This window comes from Poecilia formosa, unplaced genomic scaffold (genome assembly GCF_000485575.1).
Source record: "Poecilia formosa unplaced genomic scaffold, Poecilia_formosa-5.1.2 Scaffold309, whole genome shotgun sequence".
NCBI lineage: Eukaryota > Metazoa > Chordata > Actinopteri > Cyprinodontiformes > Poeciliidae > Poecilia > Poecilia formosa.
This window is the reverse complement of record NW_006800248.1, coordinates 139,040-151,603: the sequence shown is the minus strand read 5'-3', so window position 1 is coordinate 151,603 and position 12,564 is coordinate 139,040. Positions and strand designations below refer to the sequence as shown.

At 39.6% G+C, this 12,564-nt stretch overlaps 1 protein-coding gene across 2 annotated transcripts in view; it reads left to right on the top strand.

Annotated features, from left to right (window-relative positions):
- Nucleotides 1-12,564, top strand: part of si:dkey-91m11.5 (BCR activator of RhoGEF and GTPase) — a 44,266-nt gene that overhangs the window by 30,384 nt on the left and 1,318 nt on the right. The window contains exons 9-22 of one of the 2 annotated variants that reach the window (XM_007572839.2): nt 272-393; nt 1,216-1,381; nt 1,545-1,664; nt 2,453-2,528; nt 2,625-2,729; nt 2,821-2,895; nt 5,324-5,421; nt 5,527-5,658; nt 9,864-9,923; nt 10,322-10,431; nt 10,871-11,010; nt 11,128-11,262; nt 11,365-11,470; nt 12,339-12,498. In XM_007572839.2, coding sequence (XP_007572901.1) covers nt 272-393; nt 1,216-1,381; nt 1,545-1,664; nt 2,453-2,528; nt 2,625-2,729; nt 2,821-2,895; nt 5,324-5,421; nt 5,527-5,658; nt 9,864-9,923; nt 10,322-10,431; nt 10,871-11,010; nt 11,128-11,262; nt 11,365-11,470; nt 12,339-12,498 — 1,605 coding nt within the window. Of the gene's footprint in view, nt 1-271; nt 394-1,215; nt 1,382-1,544; nt 1,665-2,452; nt 2,529-2,624; nt 2,730-2,820; nt 2,896-5,323; nt 5,422-5,526; nt 5,659-6,132; nt 8,325-9,863; nt 9,924-10,321; nt 10,432-10,870; nt 11,011-11,127; nt 11,263-11,364; nt 11,471-12,338; nt 12,499-12,564 lie in introns of those variants that run through there. The other variant, XM_016661069.1, reaches the window with a different exon arrangement.

Below are 12,564 nucleotides of genomic sequence, written 5' to 3'. Positions count from 1 at the left end.
TTTTCTACTTCTGCACTAATCCGCCAGATTATTCCAGTCAAAGTTCAGATCTAAATCCACTTGAGAATCCGTGGCCAGGCTTGAAAATTGAGCTATTTTTTAGCTTCTCCAATCCCAACCATTTTTCTTGCAAAAAAACATAAACCTGTTTCTTCTGTCCTGCATTTTATTTCACAGTTATGAACAATCTGTGTCCTTTTCTCACTCGAAATCCTGTTGAAACACATGGAGGTTTGTTGTCCACGACTGATTTGGTGTTTTTCTGTGGCAGAACCGGCAGCTGCTGAGGGATCGCTTCATGGTGGAGCTGGTGGAAGGGTCCAGGAAACTCCGTCACGTCTTCCTCTTCACCGACCTGCTGCTCTGCACCAAGCTGAAGAAACAGGCTGCAGGGTGAGTCCTGCTCAGAGGCGCTCTTGATCGGGCCTGAAACGATTAATCGGGTTAAACGCTAAGAATGGAGTCTAGAAATAATCGTCAACTGATTTTGTTATCGATGAATTGTTAACTGGAGTATACAGACTCAATAAAGAAAAAGGCACTTTGCTGAAAGAACAACAGCCAAAGCAGTAACTAAGCCACAACCTTACAAAAGCATACACGTTACATTTAAGTTTAACAAAAAAAACATTGACCCAGAACTCTTCAGGTGACATCGTTTTAGCTCCACCTGGCTCAAATCCTGTTAAAAAAACAAACAAAAAAAACAACAACCATGTAAAGCACCAATTATTAATCAGTTAATCCAAAAAAATAATCACCAGATCAGCTCTACACTGTACTACTGATGTTAAGTCGAGCAGAAAGGAATGATCCACGTGTTGTTTGTTGCTGCAAATTCTGTCTTTGCTACGAACAATTGAGTGTTCACCAAAGAAATGGTGTGTTATTGCATTTTTGGAAATAAAATGTCTATTTTCTTTGTTTTTGAAAAGAAATTGACTTGTTTAAGTGCGTCTTTTAATGTATCTCTAATATTAAAAAGCCTAAGTTGCTAAAGATTAATGGGTCCTAATCAAGATCAGTGATTTTCTGCTATTTTTCCTTCCAAAATCCTAATATAAGCTTTGCATGTCATTATTATTTCTACTTTTTGCATTGGAAAGTGAAAGATTATAACTGAGGCATTAGTTCAAAACACATTTAATGAGACAAGGAAACACATTACCATAATGGGGAGCCTTGAGAAGTTTTAATACGTTTGTCTTCTTAAAGAAAAGGGCAACAGTATGACTGCAAATGGTACATCCCGCTGGCCGACGTGACCTTCCAAACCATTGATGACTGTGAGTCCAGTCCCATCCCTCTGGTCCAGGACGAGGAGATCGATGCGATGAAAATCAAGATTTCCCAGATCAAGAATGAAATCCAGAGAGAGAGGGTGAGGATAATTCAACCCAAAAACAATAAAAACACCAACAGGAACACAGCATTCAAAAATAGTATGAGGAACTTAAACAGCACAGTGTGACTAGAGCAAAGTATCAAGTCTGTGACCCTGCAGAGCGATAACTCTATTCCTTTTTTTTTTTTTATATCTGTAGAGGACGACGAAAGGAGCTAAAGTCATAGAGCGGCTGAAGAAGAAGTTGTCTGAGCAAGAGTCGCTGCTGCTGCTCATGTCCCCCAACATGGCGTTCAGAGTGGCCAACAGAAACGGCAAAGTGAGTCACACTAACTACTAACCATGACATTGCACCAATTATAACAAATCTTTTTTTGTTAAAAATTTTGCGCAAAGTTGAATTTCGCAAAGCTGCAACAGGAACAAATCTTTTTGCATCACACGAGTCTACTGGCAGAAATGTTGAAGAAGACGACAGGAAGTGGAAGGAGGATGACGGTTTGTTTTGGGGGGTTTTTGGACAATGTGCAGCTGGCTCCACCAGAGCTCTCACTGCATCACGCTGTTCATAAAAGTCGTGTGTCATTCCAACGTGATGAATCCTCAGCTCTACTGCAAAATTTCTGACGACTATTTCCCCAAAACGCTGCATAAGTAGCTACTTCCAAGTAGGCGGGGCTTCTAGCTTCAATGCCTAAATAAGACTTCGATGTCCTCTGATTGGCTGACAGCTGTGGCTGAATTCTGAATATATATCATTTAACTATTTATTTCTGCTGCCACCATGATTTTTAATGACTTGTTGTGCAAACAAGCTCATTTACGTGTGATTTTATTTTCATTTCTTATTTAATGGAATCACCACAATTTCTAAATGTTGTTTTTTCAACATTAGAAGAATACAGACACAGTTTATATTCGACAGTCAGTAGCTGCATTTGTAACGAAAACAGCTACTGACTGGGTTTTAAAACACCATTGTGTTTATTTGATGATGATTTCAGGTGACAGCTTTTTAAGTTTGGTTTCTGCTGCCCTCTGTTGTTGATGGCTAAGAATTACAGGATGGAGCCATGACGATTGTTTCTCCTGCTTTTTGTCTTTCAGGGATTCACATTTCTGATCTCCTCTGATTACGAGCGGGCAGAGTGGAGGGAGATAATTCGCGAGCAGCAGAAGAAGTGTAAGTTTCATTCTGTTTTTCAAACTTTTTTTTCCCCTTTGTCTTTAGCAGCTGTGATCTCACTTCTCTCTCTCGCCCCAAAATGGCATCTTTCAGGCTTTAAGAGCTTCTCCTTGACCTCTCTGGAGCTGCAGATGCTCACAAACTCATGTGTGAAGCTCCAAACTGTTCACTCTATCCCAATGACCATGAATAAGGAAGGTGAGGGACCCACTTTGCCGCTTTTCATCCAGTTCATTTGAATAAACAACGTTTTGTATTTCCGTCGTTGACTTAAACTCCTCCTGCACAGATGACGAATCCTCTGGTTTGTACGGCTTCCTGAACGTCATCGTCCACTCTGCCTCTGGACTCAAACAAAGCTTAAGTAAGCAGTCCTTATCTTGTGTATTTGATCAGAGATCATGATCCCTGATGATTTTCGTTTTCCGTGTTGCTCTCTGTGCAGCTGCCAGCTGGGAGAGGAACAAGTGGGATTAGTCAGGAACGCTGCATACAAGCTGCCTTAGATACGTCTGTGGCCTCTCGCATAACTGCCCCGCTTTACACTTTATATCACAAAGGCTACTGGTGATGTAAAGTGTTTGTGTCAGAGATACTGTCTGACACAAACCTTCATCTACAGAGACAGTGAGACTGAGAGTAGACGCGTAAAAACAAGACAGGAACAGAAATTGTTGTTCGTCCAGAGGCATCATGCTGCCTCAGAGACACTTCCCTGAGACAGTGTAGCACAGAGGCAGCAAACGTATTTTATTTTGGGTCGTGTCAAGATCATGAGTGTTGTGCCAGAATGTGTTGATGAAACCTATTAGTAAACTGCTAAAATATTGAGAAATAGCTGTGGTCTGCACCCATGAGGGCCAATCACCGATACCTATCACCGATACCGATCACATAATTTTTTTTTTAAATCATAAACAGTACCGGTTACATTATGTGGAAAAAGGAACCATGAATTCACCTTAATTTAGACAAAAACTTGTTTTTAATAACTCTTTCCAAGAAGAAAACGAAACAAAACAGGCATTGTGCAAATTGTACTGCTGTTGATAATACTATCATTAACAGACTGATAACATATGAAGGCTCTGAAGAGGCTAAATAATGCAAAGAGCCAAAATAAAACCTCACTATTGCCAAAAAAATTAAAGAATAAAACATTCAAAGGCAAATACAGGTTCCATTATAATAAACAATCCAGAGTTACTGAATGAAAACTTCCTGTTAGCATGGCGGCTAGCTGATTACTGCTAGTTCTGATCGACTGTTTCTGACTGAGCGGAGTAATTATGCAGAACAGGGAGGAGATCGATTATTTTTAGAGACTATCTGTCTCATGTTAGGACAGCGAAAGTTTTAATACGTATGTAAAATTTATTTTTTTAGGTTAGATGCTGCAGCTTTAAGCAGAGGTTCGGTGTGAGTCTGTAGCGTAGCAGCGGTTCATCAGCGAGAGCAGAACCAGCGTCTTACATCGCAGCTCCAAGACTTAAATAATTTTGCGGGTTATTTGCTTAGCTTTCTGACCGTCGTGCTAATCCGGGTGAGTGTTTGTAGCTGTGCGCTGCTTTACCTGCTATCTGATCCTCCATATGTCTTTTTTACTGCAGTGAGCCTGGATGTAGCCAATCTCCGTCAAGTATGGCATTGTTTTTATGCCATATTAGATTCGTCGTGTTGATGCATTTTGACGTGCTTCACCCCACCTGCTTCAATTTTCCGCCGCAACACGCAAACTTCCCCATTCACTCAGTGCGTTATAGTTCCATATCGCTTAGGATTTGTTGCTACGCGTTTGCGCAGGGTGAAGGAAAGAGGAGACCAGCTGCACAGGCAGGCTTCGAAATGAGTTGCAGGTGATCGGTTTATGTGATCGGCAACAAGAGACCGTGATCGGCGATCACCGATCATACACTTTTTCACGGAAATCGGCCTATTATGATCGGTGGCCGATCGATCGGCACACCTCTCTAATAGATACTATATTGGATATAATAATCAATACTCAATATACAGAACATTCACTGAACGGTGATCCAGAACTGCATTCTGGGGGATGTAGGAAGAAGAAAGGTTTTTATCTGCTCAATTTCTCATGATTGACTAAGCAAAGTTGGTGGCATCAATGAACTCAATCACTCGTTGGTTGCCTAGCAACAACCTGTTAAGTAACTTGCACGACAGCAGTTTCAAGTTATCATAACTGCTTAAAAATTAAAAACAATGATGTGGAGTGAAAACTGCATAGAACAAGAAAGGTGATGACAAAAGGTGATGGAGTTTAAGAAAGAGCAGGAGTTTCTTAAGGAGACACAGTCCCAATTTCAAGGTGTTAAATTAGGAAGTAAATTTTCTTTTAAGTCGTATTTGGTATATGTAGCCTTTTTATAACTAATGATTGTAACACAGTTACTGGATTATGCTATAAACTGGCACTATGTGGCTGGGAAACACGTAATACTTCCTCTTTAAGTTAATGTTTTGTTTGTTTGCACTGTCTTTTCCTCTTGTTGATGACATCATTTAAAAAGAATCTCTAGACCGTTTTAATAGAAAAATAGATTTTGGAGCTGGAAATCATTTCTGAATTGAATCACTAAACACTGAGATATTTCCATCTGTAACTTAAACATCCCTATGGAGGATAGAGGCCCACATATAACATTATGGTGGGGCAGATTTGGGCCTCTGCCCCTTGAGTTTGACACATGTGATGTAGTGTGTGTCTCAGCCAGATGATTAACACAGATCCTTAGTGCTTTAGTTTCACTTTGACGCTGTTCTGCTTTTAGATCTGTACTGCTCCCTGGAGGTGGACTCCTACGGCTACTTCGTCAACAAAGCCAAGACCCGTGTGCACAGAGACTCCACAGAGCCCAACTGGAATGAGGTGAGGCTGCTTTTCTGAAATGCATAGCAAGATCATTCATTTATGTAGGCCTCATGAAAGGGGATAAGGTTTACATTATTTGATTTGCATTGTTTCCACTGCAAGGAGTTTGAGATCGAGTTGGAGGGCTCTCAGACCCTGAGGCTGCTGTGCTACGAGAAGTGCTGCGCCAAAACCAAGCAGAGCAAAGAGGAGGGAGAGATGACAGACAAGATTGTGGCCAAAGGACAAATAAAGGTAGGAGTGCGTGATGCGAGTTACAGGAAGCAGTTTCAACGATGTACTTGGGGTGCAGCTGGGGATTCAGACTGCGCTGGTTTTCTTCCAGTTGGATTTTTGGGGACTTCAGGAATCATAGATCCCTAAAATGTCTTCTAAATATTATTGAAATGTACCACACTTTATTGAAGGTTAGTTTGGCGTATGATTTACTCATATGTATAAACAAAGTCATATTAACATGAAGACCTGAATCATTTCATAAAAAGTTTATTTATTCTGATGAGATAAATAATCATTTTACCAGACAAAACAAATTGTAAACTGTGAGAAGACAAACTTTTTGTACCAAAGTCTGTTGTATACAGATCAATTTAGGAATTGAATAAATTACTTAAAAAGATAAGAGATTTAAAAAGCACATTTTCTTTTAAAAGATCACTGAAATCCTATTTTTATTAAATCTTTTTTATTTTTATTTTAAACCTAGGTTTATGTGTGTAATTTGTAAAATGTGATTTCTGACTAATCTTGCGCAGATTGCGTGTTGGATGAATATTTTTGTGTTTTCTCAGCTGGATTCCCAGAAGATTAGTAACTACTTTGATGGAAACTGAATGGGGATCCTAATAAATAAACAAACAGTATTGAAAACTTTTGAGATAAGAATAAATATACAGCGTTATTTCTCTCAGGTTCAGTCAAGGCTCAGCATCGTTTTTGGGTATCAACAGACATTTATTCTGGACAACATGCCTCAACAGTGTTAAAAAAAATGCTGTCATAACTAAGAGAGGAAACAAAACCCTACGTTAGTTCACCAAATACATATAGGAATTACATAAATAAAAGACAAACAAAACAAATAAGATGTACATTGTTGGCAGCTTTAACTCAGGAGGAATATAGATTATTTCTGTACAACTTCTTCTCACACTGAAACTTTTGTCATCTGATCAATGAATAAGAAACTTGTTGTACCAAACATTTTTTTACTTCTGTTAAATTTGTTGATCTAAAAGAAATTTAAAAAAAATTGTCCATCTGTTTCAACCGCCTGTGGTTATAGGTTGTATTTAAACTGTGGTCGGGGATCGCACAAAATCATTCAGAGGGGCTGCAAATGGCTCCCGGGCCGCACTTTGATGCCCCTGCTCCAGTCTAGAGATGGCAGCTGCTCGTTCGTTGGTGTCTTTGTCGGCTAATCCCCCCTTCAAGGGCCTTTTGCTGCTTTAGAAGAAGTGAGTCATGAGGCTGCTGCCGGGTCAGCGGCGATTGACCTCCTGATTGGGTGTTGTGACAGAGGCTGGATTAGACTTTGGGCCGACCAAATGTAGCTGCTGGCATCGCTCTGCTGAAGGGAGAGATGGTGGATGCTTGTTGATCAGCCGACGAAGAGATTTTCCTGCTGGGGACAGGTGGGTCAAACCACAGGAGAGCCTCCAGGGGGAGGAGCCTACGCAGGACGCAGGGCGAAAAGAAACTTTCATCACCATATTTTGTGGTACTATTTGGATAATAGTAAAAGTGATGATAAAAACTATATCTCTTCTTTTTCACTGCAATCTTAGCCCCGCAAATGCAAAAGCTGCTCTTAAAACAACATTCCTATTTGTAACACGCTTCTTTAGGACACCAGTCAAATAAAGAATTGTGATTTACGTCACTAACCTGTACACAGCAACTGCACTTCATCATATTATCAAATGTATTGATATACTCATTGAACAAACAGTGGAGAAAACAGTAAAAGTAACAATCTCTACAATACGGAGATTGGGGGGTTTTAAACATTAAATGTGAAAATGATGGCTCAAAATACTTAACATGAAAAAACCCCCATCATGATAAACAATTCAATAAATGGCCACTCCTATGTAACATTCTCGCCTTATTATTCAGCATTTAATTCACTTATAGTGTTATTTTAAGCCTTTTTTGTCCTAACTTGATTGCATCTAGAGTTCTTTGGTAAAATTGTTCAAACCTATTGAACATTTTTACATTTTGTCACTTTGCAACCAGAAGCTAAGAGTACAGTTCTTTAGATCTCTTAGAGATGGGGCACGTGCTCAAGGGTCAAAGGTCACTCATACTAATACGCGCTTGGTTTAAGAGGATCCTGTTCAGCTACCTGAGATTCCTCCAGCCAGAAGTCTTCACAGCAGCAGGCGAGAGCACGTTGGTAAGAAGGGGTAGGAGGGGATTCTCCTCCTTAATCCTACAAATCCATTTGGGAAGTAGAACAACACAGAGGCGAGCGTTGTTGGCCAGGCTGCGCAGCTGTGTGTTGCTTTGCTGGAAGAAGCGAGAGTCCAACGCCAGCTGGACAAGAGGATGCCACTGAAAGTCGTGTCAAGAATCCAGGAACACAATTGCGATTCATCAAGACCAAATCGATGGCTCGTTATTTAGGGATTAAGGCCTTTCTGCTTCTGTTAGCGCTACAGTTTACGGACTAGTTGGGTTTTATAGGGAAGTACCGCTTTCTTGTTGGTCGGTTGGAAACTAAACGTAAAACAGCAATGCCAGAAAAGATGCGCGAGAGTAATCTGAACGAAGATGAAAGCTTGGACTGGGCCATCGGTGGGTTTGAAGACGAGGGAGACCTGGCGGTGAGGAAACCGCCGGGTTCAGGGGCGCGCCTGTGGGACAGGGTCCGCAACAGTCTGCTCAAACCAAAGGTAAACAGCTGGAGGTGGAGTATATTATTACTGTGGAGGGTGACGAGTTATTTCCTGTTTGACCTCCATCAATGTGTTTTTTTAATTTCCTGGGTTTGATTATCTTTGAGGTTGAGCTGAGAGCTCTATATCTCCACTGATTGATTTTTTTTATTTTTTTTATGTTATGTAAGTGAATAGATTTTTTTCTGTGGGCAACGGATTATTGGAATGAGATTTGAAGGTTTCTTGGGTGAAAGAACATCTGCCATGTTGCGCAGGCACAGAGCTTAGCAACAGAGACATGATGGTCTCTCATTAGCGATTCTCCTGATTACTCATCATTTACATTCCCATGGCTAAATTACACCCCTGGAGGCAACCCATGCCATGTCCAGGCATGGGTCGTCGTGAGATTGAGTGATTGGTTCCATTGTACCACATTATTAATACAAGATTTTTTTTTAAAGTGTAACATGATCTAATCAATCTTGTTCAAACCTTTTTCATACTGGTATAAAAAAACTATACAAAATATTGATTATGACAATCATAATTTTATTTGTACAATGAATTTATCTTAATCTTGATACATAGGCCAAAGGAAAATATAGAATTACCTCCCAGTAAGTTTTTCCTAGATTTTGCGTGTTTTTTTGTTTGTTTTTTTTGCACCTAACATTACACCTTTTTGCTGTTTTACTCTACATAGAGTAACAACAACTGTTAACACAACTGATTAATTACTCTGGCTATCTGGTCAGCACTGAATAACTCCACAAAACAACTGTAGTTGGTCCGTCATCTTCTCTTGCATTTCATGAAACATGATTTTAAACTGAAGGAACATTTTGACAGAAAATGTCTTAGAACCAAACAAACTTTCTAAAACCTCAGTATACTTTGAAATCCTCTGCCGGCGAAGCAAAGGGCAAGATTGCTGCGTCTGCATTGTACTATTTATGAACAAGATTTAACAAAATGTTTAAGAGGAATATAAGGGGACTGAGCATCACATCAAAAAAGAAACTTCAAGGAATTTGAAGGAATATTTAATCTTTGCTTTCTCTACCGTGCGGCTCTTGGTAACACAAGGTTAAAAACTTTGTAAAGACTCATAAATGTATTTATTATGATGTAGTACTCCATAACCAGAGTTATGTCAGGGATAATGCATATTTTGAATGTTAACATTCCAAGACTAGAGCCTTGAGGAATCCCAAATAGGATCTTTCTTTGCTCAGATTTACAATTACTAAATGGCACAAAGTAGTCCCAGTTCACCAGTTAAAATATGAACCAGTTTAGCACAACTCTGCCAATTTTTCTGATAGTCAGTATGTAATGACCAGCTATGTTGAATGCATCAGTGAGATCTAGTGAAACCAGTGCAGGAGGTTTTTTTTTATTATTATTTATGCATCACTTTTAAGACAAATGTCACGTTTCAGGGTTTATCACACCATCCACAAACTGAATTTGAATTTTGATCAGAATTTAATTTAAAATGAGCTAATCCTAATCTCATAGAATAAATCCATTTTGTTCCTCTTTTCATAGCTGGATCCGCAAACTCTGCAGAATAAAGACTGGCAGAGGACGGTGATTGCCGTGAATGGGGTAAGTTGTATTCCAGATGAGAATTAGGCAAAGCTGGAGTTGACTTTGAATGTGGGCATTATTTAGACAATTGCAGTAATAATAAAATCATGTTATTTTAAATCGCCATGATTTAAGTCTTGAGATTGCTTAGAATAACCTTGAAGTAGCTAAGAGGGAAATATCTTCACATTACAGCAGCAATGTTTGACCAGTAACCAAGGCGTTGTTACAGTTAGCTATAAGAAGCTACGGTAAATTACATTAGGGTTTATTATAAGAAATGACTCCTTATATAAAAATCGATGGTCTTACTGATTTCCTGTGGCCTCAGTGAATGGAGTTCAGGTCTGCTTTCAGGCGGTTAATCTCATGTTACCAAATCGTCATCAGCTGCTTCTTTCTCCGACCCGATGTAGATCGAGGTGAAGCTGTCGATGAGGTTCACCAGCAGGGAGTTCAGCTTGAAGCGAATGCCGTCACGGAAACAGTCTGGAGTCTTCGGAGTGAAAATCCACGTAGTCACAAAGTAGGTTTCTAATACAATGTTCACATGATTTTCAGTTTGTATATTTGAGAGGATCCCCATCAGACTCTACTACAGTAGAGACTAGTCTTCCTGGGGTCCACACGTCAAATGTTACAATAAATCATACTTTTACAAAAATCACAAAAAAAAGACATTAAAGACACAAGCAAAATCAAAAGACAAAATTCAAATTCCTCAACAATTTGAGGTTTCACAAAAAGACATCACATAAAACACAGAAATAAACACACAAAATTTTGACGAGGCAAATTAAAAACAAACTGTGACAGTCTTCACTTTAAGGATAAATTCATCCAATCTGTCAGTTGATCTTCCACATGTCAGTGACTCAACATACACAAATTAAAAGACATTTGCTATTTTTTTATAGTCTGTCTCATAAAGCTTTGGGTTTTTCGTGCATCTCTGTTCTGATTAGGCGCGAACGCTCCAAAGTCCCACTCATCGTTCGCCAGTGTGTGGAGGAGATCGAGAGACGAGGGATGGACGAAGTGGGGATATACAGAGTGTCCGGTGTTGCTACAGACATCCAGGCCTTGAAAGCCGCTTTTGACTCAAGTAGGTTTGATCTAAGTTTGTCATACAGACATTGTGGCGGGATAAGAAGAAGTATTCTTTTACACTACAATGAATTGTAAGTAGGTCAAGTTGCAGCTTTTCTCGTGCGTTCCACAGACAATAAGGACGTGTGTGTGATGATGAGGGAGATGGACGTGAACGCCATCGCTGGAACACTGAAGCTGTATTTCCGCGAGCTGCCGGAGCCTCTCTTCACCGACGAGCTATATCCCAACTTTGCCGGAGGGATCGGTCAGTCGTCACCTTGTTACGTTTTCACCACTCTCGTTTTGTCGCTGTTAGATAAGGTTGTGTTCTGACGGCAGTGAATCCACCTTTGCTTCTGTCTTCCAGCTCTCTCAGACAGCGTGGCTAAGGAGAGCTGCATGCTCAACCTGCTGCTGTCGCTCCCAGAGCCAAATCTGGTGACGTTCATCTTTCTGCTGGATCACCTGAAGAGGTAAATAAATGACTGGTAAAATTAAGCCATACCTTCTGTGTCTTTACTTATTCCTCAATCTGTACTAAAGAATACATGCCAGTATGAGATTCTTAAAATAAATATGGAAAATATGATATAATCACTTTTATTTACAACAAAAATGTGAAGGAGCCATTTTTTTTAGCAAACTACTAGGGAGAGGAGAGGCTCTGTTGTATAAAATAAACACCAACATAGATAAAAAGGTTAAAACCGCTGGAAAGAAAGTAACCTGATAAACTTTATGCTCACAAACAACAGTGATTCCAGAAGTGACTGTTTTTGATGAGTGTAGCAAACGTGCCTCATTTGGGTTATTTTTTTGTTGCTACTATTATTTTTATTTTTTTTATATTGTCCTAATAAAGATTCTGTATTTTGAGGATTTTTTTTTGCTTTTTAATATTTTAAAGTAAAGTAAAGCCATTTTTAATCATGTTATATTTGTGTCGATGTAAAGGTTCCTGTCTGGCAAGAAGGCTGACTCACCTCACTGAAACCAAATCTACCTAGTGGTATAAATAAAATTGATTGATTGATTGATTGATTGAATCAACATATTCTCATTTTAAATAATTGTCAAGAAAACAATCCATAGATTTTTACAGTCATAGAGAGTGACAGATGTACCTTAACAGCGTCGTCATTCAGATATAGTGGGTAACATCTTGTTTTAGTGACTCAAAAGGCAATTTGTTGTCAGAAAAGTTAATTATCTATTTCTTTTTAACTCTTTTTTTGTCCTTTTTTTTATTAAAAAAATTACTCATCTACTTTGAAAACCAATGGAATTACAAACTGGGATGTGTTTGTGTCTCTAAACTTGATGATGGCTTTGTTTGTACAGGGTGGCTGAAAATGAGAGCTTCAACAAGATGTCGCTGCACAACCTGGCTACTGTTTTCGGTCCCACTTTGCTTCGACCTTCGGAAAAAGACAGCAAACTCCCGTCCAGCTCCCAGCCCATCTCCATGAACGACAGCTGGTCTCTTGAGGTCATGGCTCAGGTAAAGCCCATTCTGAAACATCAAACCACGTCACCGTACGGTTTGGAATATTTGCGTGACCGTCTC